The sequence below is a fragment of the Mercenaria mercenaria genome, chromosome 2 (genome assembly GCF_021730395.1).
Source record: "Mercenaria mercenaria strain notata chromosome 2, MADL_Memer_1, whole genome shotgun sequence".
NCBI classification, from domain to species: Eukaryota; Metazoa; Mollusca; class Bivalvia; order Venerida; family Veneridae; genus Mercenaria; species Mercenaria mercenaria.
Window position 1 is genome coordinate 14,827,102 of NC_069362.1, and position 21,414 is coordinate 14,848,515.

A 21,414-nucleotide genomic window follows, 5' to 3' on the forward strand; every position below is an offset into this window, starting at 1 on the left:
GGATAATTAGCTAGATGCAGATCGAAAAATATTGTGATGGTCTAACAAGTTTTCGTGGTACTTACGAAACTGATAGAAAATTGGTCATCAAATATCATAAAATATTAAAACTTAAAATATAAAACATGTGAAATTAATTATAATCTACTTACCTATACCATTTTAACTGCCTCTTTGCTTCTATTTATTACAAAATAAGCGTTGTTTTAATCTGGGTCACCGGTACAATAGTAGATTGATAACAAACAAGTTTTCGGGGGTCGACTCAAAACATACATTGTGTTAAAATTCTGGCATTTATGTCATTTTCATAATAAAGTTTTTTTTTCAACAGTAAATTAAATTGTCCAACAAGATTTTTCAACAGTGAATTAAACTGTCCAACATGGCAACAATAAACAAATATTTACATTTTTATCATAGTTTATTAATTATTGTTTATACTACTGTGGCATGGGCAGAAGAACTTGTCATTTCTTCTAAGCACTCTGTTTGGTGTGCAATATTTTAGGTGATCACAGTGACCACATTCATTCACATCACACTGGGCCCAATTTACAAGACTAATAAAATAGAGAAAAGTATAAACTTCACAGGTCGCTCAACACGACTAAAACGAAAATGTTGCAGGCTCGGTTTGATTGAGCCTGTTCATGGACGGTAGTGGAAAAACATGCTACCGTCCACGCCCTCTAGCCCCGGGTTGAGCAGAACTCAACATTCACACATGCTAAAAGTACAAAAAGCAATTTAGAGACATCCGCAGATGTATTCAAACGGCGGTGAACATGGAACCTTCAATGATACACGTGTTGAGGCGTGTAATTCCATGAAGAGCGTCGTTTGGTCCCCAGATAAAGTAAAGGGTTTGCCCCAAACGAGAAAACAATGGGCAGAACTGAACAAACTGGAATTTAGGAAGGGAATCTGAGGTTATGAAGCCTGCGTATCACAGGAACTGTCAAAAAAAAACAAAGAAAAATATCAAACAGGGAATGCCACGCACCAAAAACGTAGCCTCCTCAAAGCGAAACCCCCAGCACGCAGACGCGTGCACCACACACACACACACACACACACACACCCAAAGCCAACACATAAGGACAAAACGAACAACACACGCACACAAAGCCAACACATAAGACGAAACGAACAAACAAAGGAACACAGTGGGGCACCGCCTTGGAACGGTCAGTGGCAAAAACACCACTGGGGAGCTTAAACCGGTTTATGGTGCACCTAACCTCACTCTTACCCCCACCATGTTCCAAAGACATGGGACAGTGTAAATAAAAGTAATCCCTAATCCCCTCCAGGTGAATCTCTTACACACGTAATGGAAACAAATAGGCATGACATGTAAAACACAAAAATGCTCGTGTATAAATATATAAAAAACAAACCTTAAGAACCAAAAACGTATGTACTCAATGCCTTTTCAGAAGACAGAGCAACAAGAGAAACACCCTTAAGGGCCCGACGAAACAGGCCAGAAGACAAATATCAAAACAGTTCAGTCCTGGTAGGATTTAAAAACTGCTTTTCATAGAGTCCTCCCCCTCTTCCGTCAGACGCAATCAAAGAGGGAAGCGTAGTGTCCAACTGTAAACGGGTTGAACACTAAACATGCGGTATGTCTCAAAAGACAACATTAAAAAGCAGGCACCATATCCAAGGGGCGATTAAACAATACCCAAGGCTATGAAAGCGGGAGTATTGGAACCACCCTGGCCAAAATGGTCATGTTGAGAAATTAAACAGTACCATTAACACGACATAAAACTCGTGCTGAACGATCTGAGAAGATCGAAATATAACAGCCCTGATTGAATGTACGGGGTGGGGGGTGGATATTTACGGTCGCCAAACAGCACAAACAACGCTGCTGTGATAATAAAATAGAAAAAGTGAAAACTTCACAGGTCGCTCAACACGACAAAAATGAAAATGTTGCAGGCTCGGTTTGATTGAAAAAAAAAAACAAAGAAAAATATCAAACAGGGAATGCCACGCACCAAAAACGCAGCCTGTTCATGGACGGTAGTGGAAATGCATGGTATCTTTGCATGCATGGAAATGCATGGAATCAACTTTGGTATCTTTTTCTTCAGAAAGTTTGATACAGAATCGGGTGCTTCAGGTGTGTCCTTTTCAGACATATTTGCTTGAAAGGTACAGCCAGGTTGTGTATCACATGTGATTTCATTGGGTAAAAATTTCTCAGCAGACAGGACTTGACTGTTAAATGGTACAATACCCGTTTTCATGAAAGCATTCATAACGGTGGCAGGGGTTAGAGCCTTTGTATAATCCTTACAAGCTAAGTCACAAATATCATATCTGTTTATTTGTCGACCAACATTAACCTTGAAGAATTCTTGGCAGGCTCTGTTATATGCAGATTTGAAAGGCTTTTCAGACTTTTATGTCGTGTTACTGGTACTGTTTAGTTTCTCACCTTGAACATATCGGCCTGGGTGGTTCCAATACTCCCGCTTTCATAGCTTTGGGTATTGTATAATCACCCCTTGGATATGGTGCCTGCTTTTTAATTTTGTCTTTTGGCAGCTCCTGTGGTATGCAGGCTCCATAACCTCAGATTCCCTTTCTAAATTCCAGTTTGTTTAGTTCTATCCATTGTTTTCTCTTTTAGGGCAAACCCATTATTTTAACTGGGGACCATACGCCGCTTTTCATGGAATTACACACTAGTGTAGCATTGAAGGTTCCATGTGCACCGCCGAATGAACACATCTGTGGATGTCTTTAAATTGTTTTTTTTTGTACTTTTAGCATGTGTGAATGTTGAGTTCTGCTCAACCCGGGGCTAGAGGGCGTGGACGGTAGCATGCATTTCCACTACCGTCCATGAACAGGCTCAATCAAACGAGCCTGCAACATTTTTGTTTTTGTTGTGTTGAGCGACCTGTGGAGTTTCCATTTTTTCTGTTTGAATACACCCACATCAAGTGGTTGTAAAAAATGGGAACAGTGAGCAGGCAAGACCATCCGAACTACTTTATTTTCTAAGGCCCAGTTTATCAATAATGGGGAGGAAGCACCATCATATAAAATTAGGGTAAAGTCACTCCCCAGACCCCAAGGTATGAAGCTTGAAAGATGTTCCATTATGTACTGATTGAAAATGAAACTGTTACACCAACCCTTATCAGACATACATGCACCAGTGCCAGGTAAAGCTCCCTTTATTAATTCTTCACTGAAGCGTTTACCTTTGAACACAAAATAGGGTGGCACAGGCTGACCTGTTGCACTACAACAAGCATTTACTGTGGTTGTTCCAGAGTGATCAGAGAAGATAGCTGGTATTGTCATACCCTTGGGACCAACAACATTTGGTGGTGTATGTTCAGGTGTAATACCAGTTTCGTCAATGTTGAATATTCTGTGAGGTTTTGTCAGAAGGTAATATTTTTCCAGAACCTGCTTAAGGAGGTAGGATACCTTGTTACCAGGGTAAATTCAGATTAGTTGAACCGCAGCAATTTTTTTCTATTTCGCGTAATTTAATGTTTTAACTGCTACAATCTCAATTTCGTTTTTCTCTGTCCCTTCTAGTACAATTTTTATTGAGGTTTGAAGTACATGACCCTCCAAAGGTATTTTATATTGAAAGAAGAAGGAAAAATACGGATATTTAACACTTTTCAGTGTATTTCAGTTTCATTGTTATCCGTAGAAGTCTGCATAATTGATGATTTTACTAGTATGCGCGTTAGCTTTCAAATATAAGCCAAAAATGTATATGTCGCGGGGCTCGTGTTTCCATGGTTACATATTTTCCCCCATTTTTTAAACAATTTTGCATGAAAACGGGTTTTTCGACGGATTCAGTGCCATTCTGTTAATGACCAACATGGAATACTTGGGTAATATTATTAGCAAAATACCAATCACTTTACATGGTACCCTATTTTTCTTAAATATTAAAGTAACCATGGCAAAAGAGATGTTTAAAATAGCTTATATCTTGCTTTTTATCCTAATTTCTTATAAAAATATTAAACAAAGTTATTTTTCTTGTTAATGTAGCTTTAAAACATCTTATTTCTAACGTAAGTAATATTTTCGTGTTATTTGCATTGATTTAAACACATTTCACTGCTTAAAATGCTTACAGCAGTACCCCTCACGTCACATTTTTTTTTGGAAAAATCGTTCTGCATGCTGCTATTAGCCTCATGGATATTGTTGAAATGTAAATAAAAAGCTGAAGCTTTGTTCCTTAAACAGACCAGTGTCAACGCTTTTGAATTTTACATTTAGATATATAGGTCACGTGCTTCGTTTCCATGGTAACATCAATTTAATTCAAGAAACCACAGTTTTCTACTGAAATTTGAACAATTTCAGAGCTGAGTTTTAGTATATAAGAAGCAAATTATCAACGGAAACTGAAAATAGGTATTACAAATCAAACAGCCCGATTCTTATTTGAAAATGGCCATAATAAGTAACCTTTCATCCAACTATATTCCCAATAACATCAGTTACCATCATCCATTTTCTTACATTCCGCATAACATTTCAATATAACTACATAAAAGAAGCAAAATATCGATCATTATTCAAAGCGAAAGATTCATAAATAATATTTCAGCAAATAATGGCTGTTTCAAAATAGTTCAAATAAAGAAAATGCACAGAATTGCGTACTTTCAAAATAAAAGCTATTAATTTTGCGCGGTAACTGACACGTAGCGCCATGACGTCAATGACGTCATTTCAAGTCAACAATGTTTTGAACGTTTCTGCGGCAATTTATTAATTATTTCTGCATTATTAAGTATAGCATAATTAAGTATAAGCATCAGATCGGAGACAGGTTCATGATTATTTTTCAGAAGAATGGATATACAAACACATTTAGTTTGTCGTAAACGTCGTCGTAAATCGTCACGTTAGCTTCCGATTGGGCATGCGCACATACAAATACCAAGGTAACCTACCTCCTTAAGTTAAGTATAGTATGCTGCCACAGTTTCAGCACTGACAGCCTTGGCACATACAAGAGAAAGTGAACGCTGTTTTCGACCCTTCAAATCTGGATGTCTCTTCAAAAATCTGACCAACAACATCTCACTCATAAGCTTGCTGTTTTAAGGAAGCTTTCCAGAAAACACTGCTGTATCAGTAGCCAGAACTCTGAGCTCCATGTAGGAATAGCCATACCCAAAAAGTACAATTTTCTTTACATGGTCACAGATAGTCTGCTCTTCTTCAGCTGACAACAAAGTTGCAGGGCCTGATTTGGTAACTTCTGGTTTAATTAATCCATTTGCCCTATCTCTCAATGTTTGTTCTGGAATTCCATATAATTTAGCTGCCTTATAAACACTGAGTTTACCATCTTGTCATTCCTTAAATGCCTTCTGCAATGCTTCAGAATTATAATTCCCGTACTTCGACCTTTTACTTGGATGTGACTGAAAAGTTAATATGATAAAAACAATCCGTATTTTATTTTGGCTGTGACTAAATACAGAGTGTGTGCGCCCGTGATATATTACAGACTCCGGTATTTACCGGATTAACTAAATTTGAACAAAAATACCATAAATGTATATATTTTGTAACCATGGTGATTCTAACCCTAACCTTTAGTCAGTATATTATGCACATTATGTTTACACTTAATGCGTGCGGACATGCAAAAAAATGAGTATTTTTGCCGTGCGTTCCATTTGATAATAATTCCGCGCATGCGCAGAACGGCTGCACCAACTCTGCAATGAGAATCATTCTTTTATTTTATGCTAAAAAAGAAAAGAAAACCAGTCCATGTTTTATGCTATCAATAAATACCAGTTCGTGTTTTATTTTATGCTATCTAAAATGACCCCTGTATGTTGATAGTTACCTCCCCAAGAATAATGATTCATGAGATATCGACGATTTCCTTAAGGATAAAATGAAGAAAAACAGTTAATATACCATGTATATTTAAGTTTTATGCAAACTTCTTGGTAAGATGTCATGTTTTTTACACAAATATATCCTTTTCTGTTAAGTATACCTATTTAGTACGCATTTTTTTCTCCATAAAGTGACTAGGTCAAAATTCACGTGTCGTCTGTTTACAAACAAGAGGCAATCTCACGCATGCTCAGTCGCAAACGGTGTAAATGTAAACTACCAAGAAAATTTGTTATACCACGAAAACCTGTTAGACATAGTCATAGGTTTCGTAAATTAATTTCGGTTATAATATACTTAACTTTCTAAAAACGGGTCAAATTACACATTACCGTACAAGGTATTTTGCTCATACGTAATACTTCATATCGAATGATGAATCTACACGAATTCACGAATTAAGGTAGCGATAAAACAGTTCAAAGAGTTAAAAATCCGCACGAAAACACGTACGTTAGTAAACGTTTGTATAAATGATAACACAGATCTACAAGTTGCCTGTTTGTGTCGTCATTTATATTTTTCACACAAAAACAAAACAACAACAAAAAAAACAACAAAAACAACAGCTTCAAAAGGTTATTTAAGGTGAAGGGTTTATGTTTCAGTACGATATATTCGTACCTAACTGTAAAACCATACATATAGCACCATTCGTGTAACATGTCGTCTAATAAAATCTTGCTAAATTATTTTTGGTCAGTTCAATATTTCACCATTCACACACAAAGCCTCTTTATTGATAATACCGTTTTCGATATTTCAGTATCATGCGCTATTTCAACGCAGACAAATAACGGCATATAGTTTAAATGTGAAGACGCAAACGACGAACTCTGCGTGTTTAGTTATAAAGAGACATTATTTTACGTGCGTAGTTTATTCGAATTTTCAGAAAACGTTGTCTGTAAGTGTAAATATAATATGCCTATGCACTGAGGCACGTTGGCCTCAATTTAGATAAGCATTGCCTTAACGTGTCGTTTACTATTTTCGAAATTCAGACATATGCAATTATGGACAGTAATTGGATACAGACAAAATTCAATCAGCTGAACAAAGTCAGCTGTTTCGGAAAGGCTGATTTTAAGAATCGTCAATACGAAACCTTAAATATCTAATTCGTAAATACCAAAAATAATGTGTTTTATCTTGAATGTTTTAGAAGTGAATGTCAAGTAGAAAGTAGACCATGTAATAGCTGCTGTAAGGCAACTCATGTATATGTCTTAAATATTGTTAGATTTTAAGAAACGAACATGAAAATAAGAAATGCGGCAACAACAACAATTACGTGATAAGAGTCTGGAAACTACATGACACGAGTAAGTCATATAGCTTCAAACTAAGATGATAAAAACAAGAAGGGCTGTTTTCGTTGTGTTGTCAACCCTGCTTTCTACAGAGATGATATAGAATGATACAAGAGTTGAAATAAATTAAGTAATTGCTAATGACAACAATAGACAATCCTTGGTGGGTGCATTCAGAAGAAATGTCATTACCGTCTTATCTACAAACTGTAGACGACTACTGTACTGCTGCTTAAATTTCTCATTATGCTCTCTGAGATGCATATGCTGAGACAGGTGAAAGAAACTGATAATGTAAATACAAATTCCCCGAAGTACCTTTCAGACAGAGAGGGTAATTTGATATATTCAGGCAATTCCTGCCTTTTATTGTTTAGATCTTAACATATATCTTTTTGTTTGCACTGTATCGTTTCACATAATAAATAAATTCAAATATAGTTGTGCTGGTGGTATACCCCATTACTACATGTCGATCAAAGATTTATCGAATAGATTTTTTTCGTACCGTTCTAATGTAAACAGTTATACACTTTTCGTATTGTTTTGTCATGTAATATCCTAATTTTCTATTGATGTACATGTTATGAAAATGCATCTGTACTTTGATTATTGCAGCTATAATGGTTTCATTTACTACATCGTCAATTCTACAGTGAACTGATTTGTTCTATGTGGAACTGATAAAGTATCTCAAATGGAGAGATGTTAATAGGTTTCTCAGATAATGGACATATATACAAATGTTTTTTTCTCATAATGGACTGCTCTCTAAACATTTCTCTGAGAATGAAATATTACAAAGAATACATTTTCTTCAGTTTCCCATTAACGATTCTCTTAAAAAGTCAACAGGGACAATATTTGAGAAGATGTTTGCATCAGCCGACCAATAATTCGGGGATTGCCAGACAAAACAAACTATTTCAGACAAAGAGCTGATTCACAGTTATAATTTTGTATTAAAGCCAACATGAGAGAAAAGTATAGATGGTTAGGCATCATCAAGACAGACAGTAAAGTGCTCACAACAGTACTGAACTAACAAAAAGTCAAATATCGATCATGCCTCATTTGTGGTATTTGATGCAAATCTGCTCTGTAGTTATGTACTATAAAATCCCAAGTTCGTAGTTCGAGCTTGTAACAACAAAGATGAGAAGTTTTGACGCTGCTGCCTCTAAGGAGCAAAAGGTAGCAAAGAAACGATGGAAATGAAAAATAAATATATAATGAAAATAAACACTCAAACATAAAATGAATGTAATTATAAATGTACAGAATTGAAATGTTTGAACAAAAGTATGAATTAAATCGATTTCATAGCTTGTATTATGTTTTGCAAATATTTACTTGACTTCCTTACATGCAGTTAAACACAATGCATTGACGAACAATAAGCATATCAATAATACGTCGAACTTAACAATTTGATTTCCAGAAGGTTTGACGACAGAATTGATTTGTTCAAACGCTGATTCTTATCCTGATATTTTAAACTCTTTCTTAAAATATCTCTCACCAAGTATTTCAGACATGCATGAATATGTGAGTCCAAAACTTTACATTTACACGCAAATATTGTTACTCGTTATAGGACAGTATCTACAAGTTAAATGTGACCAACAATCAGTCTCTCATAAACCATGTTAATTACTCTGAACTTGTATCGCTATACGTTAGTGATATTGATATTACATTACAGTTGAATAATATTATTACAATATCTAAATTGCAGATTGCTCCTATAGGCATAGTACTAAATTATAAGACTAAAATGTGTATGATCCGCTTAGTCCATAGCAAGTTTTTGCATTCTCACCATCAAGTTTGATCAGTCACGAACAACTCTCTGATGGACAGATACTAAAAGGATAAATTGCGCGAAAAGTGGTAGTTGCAAATGGCGACTCAAATGGCCAATTTTACTTGCTTTGTAACTATTTCCTTCGTTATTCTTTGAATCACATGTCAGATTATGCTTAATTTAGTAATTTCAAATGAAATAATTACTGACAGATTTGTAATGAAACTTTCATCAACACATACAATATGGAGTGTCATCTGATTTTACAGCTGTGTGACTGAAAATATTTTTCTTGCATCAAATGTGACCTCCAATTTCTTTTCGATATTTATTCAGCACTGACATTATTCTTCTCAACAATATAACTTACAGGCATTTAAATGGATCCTGATGTGTGCTGCAGCCATTGGAAATATGTCAGTTTTATACAGAATGAAGAACAACAGATATTTAGTGTGTTGTAACCTGATTTATTACTATCGTTTATTCCTTGATTGCTATTGATAAAGAATTATTCCTCTAATTCGATGTTAAAAAATTTGCCTCGAGAAATGATATTATTCCTCGTAAGTCGGCATCGATATTGGTAATGACGCAGTAACACTTGTAACGGACGATTTTGATTGGTTCACTACGATTTGTCGCGAAACGTCGCTGATTGCCTGAAACTTTTTAACTATAATGTAACCAAACCACAAATATCGGCGAAATGTGCCAGAACCATGGGTACGAGAATGGGTTTTGGATGAATTGCGGTTATATTTTGCAATATTCCGGTATAAACTATACAGTATTTTAAAGAGTGGTATTAATTTCTTTTTCCATTTTCAAACGCCTTTAACAATATCAATTCCTTGGCCAAAAGTGTTTATTCCACATTTTAAAGCCGGTAGAAATCACAAGTTGAATCTTTTTAGACACTTTAAAAATTTTGATGGATGTACTGATCCATTCAAAATTAAAGTCAAGTTAGAGTTTAAAAATGCTGTAAAAATGGCTAAATTTACAATGGAAAATACACCACCAGTATCGCTTTTGACGATAAATTAAAATTTATTCAAGATATTTTGAATATGTAAAGGGTTCCTTCTTGTGCATACGAATGTAATCAACATTGGGACTTCCGGCAAATTCTTAAGTCGCGCTAACAATACTTGGTTGATTATTTCATCGCTCCTTTGAAATCTTTTTTCATGTTTAATAAAGAGCAAATAAAGTACTAAACAAGCAATTAACATAGGATGAGATTACCCACAGGAATACAACGTTAACAAATAGATAAATAAATATTTACGTATAAAATGTGAAAGTTTTCACTGATTTAGCCTTTCTGTTTGCCAATATTTTTCATACTGTAGGCGATATTATTGAAAACACAACCATCCTTTCAAAACAATAAACATCAAGCATGTCACCAAACCTTTTATACAGGATTCTCCTACTTCAATAATGTTGCTCATGTAAGCAAAATATATCTTGAAGGAAAAAGGGTGTGTTTCAAAACAGGTTTTGTTTTCTGACTTTATTATTCACTTCAGTAAAAGCGAGAAATTCTCAGCTTCCTTGCAATAATTTTATAGTGTATGAAAATATTGCAGATTCATGCAAGTTGTCATTAAACAGCCAATATGTTTGTACGATCGTGATGGAATATCTTCACGTAAGTAGGTTCACTGATACAACTGACAAACACGATCCAGAAGTTGAAACGCTGAAATTGTGTCTAAAATCTTACAACTATTGAAAAAGATACGGCAGTTTGAAAGCACACGTTTGGTATTACGAAAAACACTGACACTTTAGAGGTTGTATGATATTTCAGTAGCAATTAATCAAGCAGTTTTTGGAAGGTTTTAAAGATGTTTTGGAAGAAATAGATCAACAACACCCAAAAACAAATAGTCAACAACATTAAGATTTTGCTACAGGAATTATTTGGAGAAGCATTCAGTAACTGATTCAAAAAATATTTTGAAGAAGTCTTGAGTTTGGTTTAATATGCATTCATAACTTATTTCAAAACGTTTTCATAAAATTCCACTCTGGAAAATATAAAACATCACCGAGTGACGAAAACTTTAGTGATATGATGCAATTTGTATCTATTGTATATTATCGTACCTTTTTTCTTCTTAAAGGTATTATATCATAATATCATCATACTAAATATTAGTTTCTCCTTTAGATAAAAGCTGCAAGTTATTGAATATTGATATAAAATTATGTCAGTTTTATCAGTAGGTCGCATATAAATTGCGACAATGGCTGTTTTGTTGCTTTTTTTTTGTATTTTTGATAAACGCATTAAAATCATATGACTGTCTCATTTCTACGGAGATGATGTAGATTAGTGAATAATATAAAGTTTATAAAAAACCTATGTTCAGTTCAAGTGTCCTATTATGACATTGATAGATAGTCTGTAGCGTGAATGCAGGAGAATTTTCATTAATTTGATATGTCAAAACTATCAACAGTTACACTCAGTAATATTAAATACGCTACTTCCATAGAGTGCAACTATTTCAGTTCAAATATTTTGATATTAACTTGTTATTGTTCATTGAATTTGACCCAATATCTTGGTTTTGTTTATAACAGTTGAAACACCATCCTTGTCACCTGTGCACGTGTGGCGTGTGCTTCGATTTAAATCATACAAAATCTTCCTTCCGCATTTTCATTTATGTTACTACATGTCGAAGTCGAAAACAAACTCATTTACAACCGTGATGTTAGATAATTTTCCGATTTTGATTTTGATTTAATTGAAGGTACATTCATTATTTTTATTCGTTATTGACATTGATATATCTCAACGTAGACGTTTCTCACAATCTTGTATTAAATCATTATAACTTTGCTATATTAAAAACCATCCAGTTATTTCGATATGGAAGAGTCACCGAAATTATATTTTACGGAATGAGACTGACTGTAGGGTTTTACATTTGATAAAGCCATGCGTACGTTATAACTTACGTCAACGTCTACTTTGTTTGCGTTTTGTTATCAAAATTGAAAGTAGTCAGATTATCTTTAAACGGTATAAAACATTAAACGGATATCCAAATAAAATTAATACGAATGTGAGCTTTACGAGTGGTTGTCTAGCTTCTTTAGTCGGAACAATGTATTACTGATAAATATATGTATTACGAACATCTTTTTGGATTTCACATAAAGATTGATATATGTAAAAACAAATCTCTCGGCATGTCTTACAGACATTCTTTGATTTGATATCTTTCACGGTCGTGGCAATGCATCAAAGGCATATAATCTGAACCGAAGTTATAATTTTTCTATAAGTAATTGACCTGATTGCAAAAGTCGTCAGATAAAAGCATATGGCTCCCGTTAGTAGGAAATTATATATCCTATTCAACAGCCACGTTCTGTGTCAAAAGAAAACAATATTTGAGCTTTCGCGAGGATATTAAGGACGCTCGCTACAGTTTAGTATTTTTTTTTCTCAATAATAGATTTTGATGAAATGTTTTGTATTAAAAGATCATGTTATGAGGTATTGAAAAATGAAATAAAAATACTAGGTCACCAGCTTTGTTTCAATTTAATTTGCCCCTAGATATGGTGCTATTTTAAACATTTTTCAAAATTTCTGTAAACCTAAAATATCTTTCAGTAAAGTACAATAATCAGCATAGATTTGATTATCTAAGTATTTTTATAACGGAAAACAATATATCTATTTGAAACATGCTCAGAGAAATCAAAACAACATGATTTTGTAAAGAAAGAAATACTTTTTCAGCAGACCCAAGGGCTATTTTTGCATATTTTTGTCAGTTTAAAGTTGGTACCTCTGCTATTTTATCGAGTTTCACATAATAGAATTTAATCAAACTCTGCACATAACTTTGGTTATGTCTACCTAATCGAAAACAAAAAGAAAATTGATAGGTCACCATATTAGATTTCGCTTAAATCATATTACAACGAAGTGGGGTGTGGCGGGCATTTATACAAAGCAGGTTGGTACGAAATTCTATTTCAGTGTTTGAGCAAATGACTTAGAAATATATATATAAAATTATCAAACGGCAGTTTTCTTAATAAGCTGATTTTAAGGTGTTTCTGAAGCATTTTGATGGCATAGAACGATGAGAGTTTCTGCCTTTTTTTTAACAAAACCTATAGTTTACGAATGTACGGTACGGGTACGGTGCGGGATTAGAAATAGCTATGACTCAATGCAGAGTTTGATCGCTGGTATAAATAACAGACTACAGTATATGTCGGATTGAAGCAATTTGAACTAAGAGAACTTTAAATGTATATATTTTGTAACCATGGTGATACTTACCCAAACCTTTAGTCAGTATATTATACATTGTGTACATTAAATGCATGCGAACATACAACAATTTGCGAATTTTTGCCGTACGCGACATTAGATAATCACTTCCGGGCATGCGCAGAAGTCCAACCACCAGGTCTGCAGTGAGATACATCGATCCAAATTGGCACAGTGTTGGGGTAAATATCGACCCGTACGGAAAAACTGTACCGAGTGCCTTTAAACAAAAGTATTTTAGGGACCACTGATAATCTTTTCGAAGTTCGGAAAGACACTGATATTATGTCTATCGGTCGTAAGCACAGACTTTTCACAAACATTTACAATGTCAGATAGGAACAAAACAAGTTTATTAAACCCTTCAAAAGTCTACTCCACTTATACGTAAAATTACAGACCGATTTAACTTTGCAAAAAGATCAATCCAAAGCTAAATGTAGATGCTTGAATATAAAATAGATATAGATGGTTGCGTATCGTAGAAGGTTGTAATAAACAGTGATTTTTTTTTCTCGAAAAACGTATGTCTCCTATCAGTTTACACACAGACATCGTGCAATGCCACAAATTAATGGCAATAGCTCCAACGGAAATCACTGAACCGTTACATTCTTACGATATACACAAGAAGGCTTGGCACTGATCACTTTTGTGGAGTAGCGTGGAGTTTCAAACCAGTTGTATAGTAGAAGTAACACAGACACAACTGAATTTGACAAATACACTGAGAAGCATTAAACCGCAACATGCCAATTACAAGCACATTTACCCTTCATACTGACCGGTTGAGAGGTTTGTGAAATTCCGCCAAATGGTATAGTATACGGAAAGTAGTGTGAACACTGTAAAATACGACAAATTAAGGTCCATAACTCCTCTGAAAATAATTGAACTGAAACATGGTGATAATATGCATACCACGGCTTGGCACTGATAACTCCTGAAATTGTTGGTGGATATCTTCCAAACAGTGTAAGAGAAGTCACAAAAACAGCATAAAATTTGACGGTTAAAGGGCCATAAATCTACTGAAAACCACTGAACCGGAATATGTCCAAGAAATCCATAAATTAATATAGCAGTGATAACTTTAATGGAATTTGGTGTTATTCCCCCTGGATGTATCGGAGTTGATGCGGACAAGGCAAAATACGACAAATCAAGTGTCATAACTCAACTGACAAGAGCGCCGCCAAGCGGGGCAATATACGCCCGAAGGGTTACATCAGAGGATGGGAGCAAAATTTAAAGAACTTGACTGTTGAAGCCCAAAGGACAGGAACAACAAAAAAGAAGAAATTCCAAAAAAAAAATTCTAAGTCCACAAAAAGATTCTTACCAGGTAAAGTTATGTCAAAATACATCTACAAATTGGATATACCATCCATGTTGTACCATAGAAAAGTGGTCTCGGTTTTTCCCTATGGCCAATAATAGTAACAAACAAGGGAAGTAATTAAAAAAATTATTGTAAGAGAACAAAAAGGGATCTGCCAAATAAAAACAAGAGCACTGCAATGCAGAGCAATATACACAAAACAAAGTCATATATGACATTTGACCCCTAAGTGTGACCTTGACCTTGAAGCAAGTCATCCAAAACATGCGCTCTGCCCGTCGCCTCTGTGTGGTGAACATTTGTGCCAAGTTTCTTTGAAATCATTCGAGCAGTTCAAGAGTTACAGCGCGGACACGAAACACACTCATATGACCTTTCACTCCAGTGTGACCTTGACCTTGAAGCTAGTCATCCGAAACAAGCGCTCTGCACGTCGTCTCAGTGGGATGAACACTTGTGCAAAGTTTCTTTGAAATCCTTCAAGCAATTCAAGAGTTACAGAGCGGACACGAAACACACTCATATGACCTTTGACCCCTAAGTGTGACCTTGACCTTGAAATGACACATAGAAAAAAGCCGCTCTGCACGTCGTATTGGTGTAGTGAACATTTGTGTCAAGTTTCATTGAAATCCTTCAAGGGGTTCAAGAGTTACAGAGCGGACAAGAAATTGCTAACGGACGGACGGACACCGGGACCAAAACATAATACGTCCCTTCGGGCGTATAATAATGACTGAAGCAAAACATGCCGACAATATGCACAATAAGACGTATCACTGATCAATCATGTATGGTGTGGTGGAAATTTTCAGAATAATATCAGGGAAGTGGCCAAAGCATCATAGCATGCCCTCAATATGCACTACTAGGCTTAGCAATTATGACTATTGTGAAGTCTGGTATAATCCCGTTTTGTGGAACGACAAAGTCTGTAGCATACAGAAAGACAGCCTGACGGACAAACGCCCAGTTCTAAATCAAATTTGGGAGAAATAATATTATTTGTTTGATTGATTAGGTCATAACTGATCTTCCGCCTATCACCTGACAAATTTTATCATTAGTTTTCACGTTTCGTCATTTTTTTCTCCGTTCTTGATATAGATTGTTTAGTAAGTATCTTGGCAGGACATCGAAGTGTGAACCATTAATATAAGTTCAATCTTGAAATTGTTTTGTTGAGATCACTGAAGTCACGTAATAATTTCTATTCTTTTAGTTACCTGTTAGTGATAAGGGTTTCAACATAAGAATGGTTCCTATCTGATAGTTAAAGAAAACAAATAAATTGAATCAGTTTCTTCTCTTTTTTTGTTATTCTTTGGAAATTCAAAAGGTGGAACCACTTCAACTGTTCATTAGATAAGTGTCATTGATTTATTTGCGAAATGTAAGGTATTAGTAAATTGTGGTGTTTGAAAAAACCAACAAAGAAAATTTATTCTACTGCGTTTCCGTGATGATATTAATTTCAGAATTGCGTCGAAAACAAATTAAGAAATACAAATATTTTCTCTGCTTGACAGTGATGGTAAGGAGTCCAAGACAAGGTGTTTTCTATCTAAAAGTTTTATTGAATACGTTATGCATTCGCTTAATTAAAGATCACAACTTTTTCCTACAGTGCAATATACTGCTGTGGCTATACTGAGTCTAAGCAAAAAAAGCTGAAAGGATTTAGCAGATAAAAGTTTTCAAATCACAGTGACTCAAACATGACCTTAAATTACCCGCCTTCCGTATTTTCGTATAGCTATATTATAACGTTATCATTTGTCGAATGATTGATTTCCAAGTTAAAGTGGGAAGAAAGTAGGTCCTTAGTTTGTTGTAGGTACTCCTTTACTTAAAGTCTGCACAGTGGTATAAAACTGGCGGACGGACGAAGATCAGTTATTGGTATCCGATAATTATTATCTCATAATAATTAATAATAATAACTTCTATAGACAACAACGTTAAGTTTTAATTAGTTTTACCACGCTCTACTTGGTAAATTAATGTAAATAACTATTTTTATGCAATTTCTAATTTCTTTAATGTTTGCTTCTAGTAACCTAAGAAAATATTTTTCTATCTCCTATTTCAACAAAAGGCGGTTTTGACAGATCCGTTTGTGCATCAGCATTTGTTAACTGTTCAATTTGACCAAAAAAACAACAACAAAAAACACACACACTCAAAGAAACCTCAAACAATTAAATAAATAATAAATACAGAATACAGTCAGTCGGTAGTTAAAAGCTTTGAAGCTGTTTGAAGCTTTTGATACCTTGTTTTATATTGGATAAACACGACAGATGTAATTGCACTAAACTATTTTCTAGATAATGTTGTTAATGCTTGTCAATGACATTAATGTGGAAACTCCACAAGTCGCCAAATACGATAAAATAGAAATGTTCCAGGCCCGGAGTCTGTTCGTGGACGGCAGTGAAAATACATGCTACATTCCACGTCATCTTATGTACTCAACAATTTCACATGTTATCATTACTTAAATACAATTTAGAGACGTCCACAAAAATGTTCAAGACTTTAAGTAATAGTTATATTATCTGGGCTTGCTTACATAACTCAATAGTCATATAATTCTCACTCCTTTAAACAAATGATGTTTGGCACAAAAGGATGTAATTTCTAAATATAAACATATAAATGGCTGCTAAGATCGTAACTCAAGACATCATGAAATCATTCAGACTCACCATCATCGCCATTAATTTTCAATATATGTGTTCAATCGTGAATTATGACAATTGTAAATAACAGTAACTCAATACATAATTTATTTCTTAATTATTATTTGGTCGCGGAATCCATTGATTTAGTAAATTTATCAAAACTGCTGATCTCTTTATACGTGTATGGTAGAATTTTAGAAATGATTTATAAATGCTTTACAGTCAAAACATTGAATAATTGGAAAGGAACTCAGCCACTGTTCAACGACACTTCATGTAAGCATTTCAGCATAACAACAATATTGACAATAATCAGGGAGTCCGACTACATCCAGATATCACATAACAAACGGTCCCTAAACATTGATAAGAATTTGTGACTTTGGTAGTATGAATATGGTAATTTTTCCTGATTATAGATTTTTGACAAAATATTCCTTTCGGGAATAAAATGTTAACATTTTATAGCAAACGTGCTTTCATGTATCACCTGGCACAAACAGTATATATTTTGCTAAAGTTAAACTGCATTAATGGATATTTACAGTATGTTCAAAATGTGCCTTTTCTTGATTTTATTGCATTAATAATATGTAAAATAAACTTCCATGATCAGCCGGAAGAATAAATTGCAAACAAACCAATTTCAGGCTCGGTACATAAGTAAAGATGTAATGAAAAATTTAGTTCCCTCTGTGCAATCTTAACACTGGTTTGAGCGCAATATTATTATGAAAGAGTATTGAATGGACTCCAAAGTACCAGAAATAACGCCAATACTGAGCCAAAGCACGGGGAGACATTATTCGGCCTTCACGTAGTGATATACTGATTACAGATTTTCTGTCTAGGCCTTAAAAATTTATCATTGAATTACAACATTATATCTCACCATTAAACAGCTATGTTACAAATGGAATAGACTGATTGATGATGCAAACGCATGTGGTGGAATATAATATACAAATTCTAGCAGACTCTAGCAAATATAGTCTGTAATGCCACTTCTTTATAGAATTCCACGCAATATATGTATTTTGTATCAATATATAGTTTATCGTGAAGACTGAACTATATATGGTAGAAATCCTTCTTAAAAGTAGCAACAAATAAATATTTACCGTTGATGTGACATTGCATACTGAATTTAATAGATATTAACTACATTATTACAGAGGGAAAAAACTTAACATCCTTAAAACTATAAAATATTTCAATATTAAAAGAAGATACTGCTGTAAGTATGCGTATGTAATAAGATGATAAAATAAAAGGTTTGAAAACCACAAGTCGCCGAACATGACTTAGAAGAGTGAGGTTGGGTGCGCACCATAAACCGGTTTAAGCTCCACAGTGGTGTTTTTGCCACTGACCGTTCCAAGGCGGTGCCCCACTGTGTTCCTTTGTTTGTTCGTTTTGTCCTCTTGTGTATGCTTTGTGTGTGTGCGTGTGTATGTGTGTGTGTTCCTTTGTTTGTTCGTTTTGTCCTCGTGTGTTGGCTTTGTGTGTGTTTGTGGTGTGCACGTCTGCGTGCTGTAGGTTTCGTTTTGGGGAGGCTGCGATTTTGGTACGTGGCATTCCCTGTTTGATATTTGTCTTTGTTTTTTTTTTTAAGAAGAAAATATTGCAGGCTTGGTCGACTGAGCTTTATCATGGACGGTAGTGACAAACGCATTCTAGCCGCGGGATGAGCAGATCTCGACATTCACACACGTTACAAACACCACAAGATAATTTAGAGACCCCCACCCCCACCCACACCCAAAGAGGAATTCATGGAACCTTCAATGAAACACAGAGGACAATTTAATTAACAGCGGCGTATGGCCACCAGCTTAAATGGGTTTGCTCTAATAGAGGGCAGGCTGCTTATTGAAGGTCGATGGTTTATCAAGGTTCAACCCGGTGCCTGATAAAATGCACGTAGGGGCAACTGGATTTTTCTTCAAAAGCTTTTCCGTAATAAATTTCTTTATTTTTTATAATTTATATGTATAACTTTAAATATCAAAATGTCATCAGTATTGTGGCGCATTTCATACTGTAAAAGACATAGTTTCTACTAAATCATTAATTCATATGCAATAACTTTAGTTGCTGAGTTAGGACATTTCGTAATGACGCGTTGGTTTATGTTTGTGTTGTTCTGACATTCTTTGAAAGTTTTGAGTGTCGTTTTGGCGCACGCGCTCACGCGGCAAAACGAAACTTACACCGCGACATTACGAAACATTTTAATTCGTGTTGGCTCGCGCACCATGAACAAAAATGTTTTGTGTGTTAGCACACATGCCAGAACAAAATGAAATGTTTCGTTGTTTTACGTTGATGTGCACGCCAACACGACATAACGAAACATTTTATTTCGATTTGGGGCTTTTGCCAACAAGCGATATGTAGGGTGCGCACGCAAACGCGAAATAAAATAAATACCCAGAAATCTAAAAATATATAGGGGGAATCTTTAACTCCTCAAAAATCTGACAATATCTATTAAGTTATTGAAGTAATCTGCAATATTTGCACTTTCTTTCAATACAATATTTAATGAAATAAGATATGATATTCCTGCTTCCCTAAGCGTTTGAAATAAGTAACTAGTTTTGATACCGAGTTCCAATGATTTCTGTAGAAAATAACAGATTTAAAGCTTTACGTGGTCCTTTTAAATGATATATTATCATATTTATACTCATCTCACAACATTTATTAAGTTATTGAGTTAATGGTCTGTTTCTAGGTTATTTTTATGTCTTCTTGCTTCCCTGAGCGTTTGAATATCATTAATTTTATTGATTCCGAAATTTTGGCCCGTCTAGGTACTCGTGTACTGGTGACACCGGGTAAATATAATATGTTATATAGTGGACACAACTTGACCCCGATGGTTGACCTTTGTATTATAATACATAATGAGGCACAATCTATTTTTGAAAAGTGAGTGTACGTAACACTAGAGATGCACGAGAAAAAGAAAATGTAAACTTGTGTAAATATAAATTAGTGTATTGGAAAGTTTTCACTGATCAAATGTAAGTATATATACTTTGAAACTGCATTATACACAAACTAATTCCATATAAATATATACGGCTACCCTAAGCACCCTTGATTTCTATAATGAAATATTCGATATGAATAATCAGCCTAAGGTCAACCATCGCGGTCAAGTTGCAACTACTTTAACATTATATTATAATAACAGGTACCGTTATAGGTCAGGTGCCGTTGTAGGTTTTTGAATTAGATAGACATGTGTGTCGATCTAATTCCGTGTTTAATGTCATTTCTTTGTCATATTAAATAAAATGTTATTTTAAATTACATGTTTGAATAAAAGTAGTTCTTCTTTTTTAAATTCATTTACTAATTCTCATTTCTAAAATTATTTATTGCATTAGAACATAACATAACACAATATAAAGTTGATTAACATATCGAAACATAATTAAAATTGAGCATGAACCTTCGTGAGTGGGCATCTAATAATAGAGAACTGGAAGAAACTTTTTCAGATGAAGACAGAGCTAAAGAAAATGTGATGAAAGTGTAAGGTCTCGAATGGAACAGAGAAACAGATACATTGGCGATACAAAAAGTGCATTTATCAAGTGCTCAAAGTGTTACAAAACGTTTTATTCTGAGCAAAATTGCATCTGTGTTTGACCCTCTAGGTATATTTGCACCTGTTACGCTTAGAGGAAAACCAATCATTCAAACTCTGTGGGAGAAAAAGATTGGATGGGACCAAAAAGTTGACGGTCAAGATCTCATTATGTGGCACGAAATACAAAGAGATCTCTAAATCAGTGGACATAAAATACCACGATGTATTGTAAGTGGAGGTGATAACAGGAATATTCTTTTGTGTTTCTGTGATGCTTCTACCAAAGCATATGCCACAATTGTGTATATGATGCAAAAAGGTGACTTGGAGCAACACATAGAATTGATGTTTTCAAAGGCTCGACTTGCTCCAACTACTAACATTAGTATTCCACGACTTGAAC

At 34.7% G+C, this 21,414-nt stretch overlaps 1 protein-coding gene across 1 annotated transcript in view; it reads right to left on the reverse strand.

The window, feature by feature from the left end:
• Nucleotides 1-21,394, reverse strand: part of LOC123526886 (uncharacterized) — a 55,323-nt gene extending 33,929 nt beyond the window's left edge. Inside the window, exons 1-3 of the mRNA XM_053524522.1 lie at nucleotides 21,229-21,394; nucleotides 5,194-5,323; nucleotides 3,180-3,406 (exon numbers count right to left, since the gene is read on the reverse strand). Coding sequence (XP_053380497.1) covers nucleotides 3,180-3,406; nucleotides 5,194-5,323; nucleotides 21,229-21,394 — 523 coding nt within the window. The remainder of the gene's footprint in view (nucleotides 1-3,179; nucleotides 3,407-5,193; nucleotides 5,324-21,228) is intronic.
• Nucleotides 21,395-21,414: the final 20 nt, after the last annotated feature.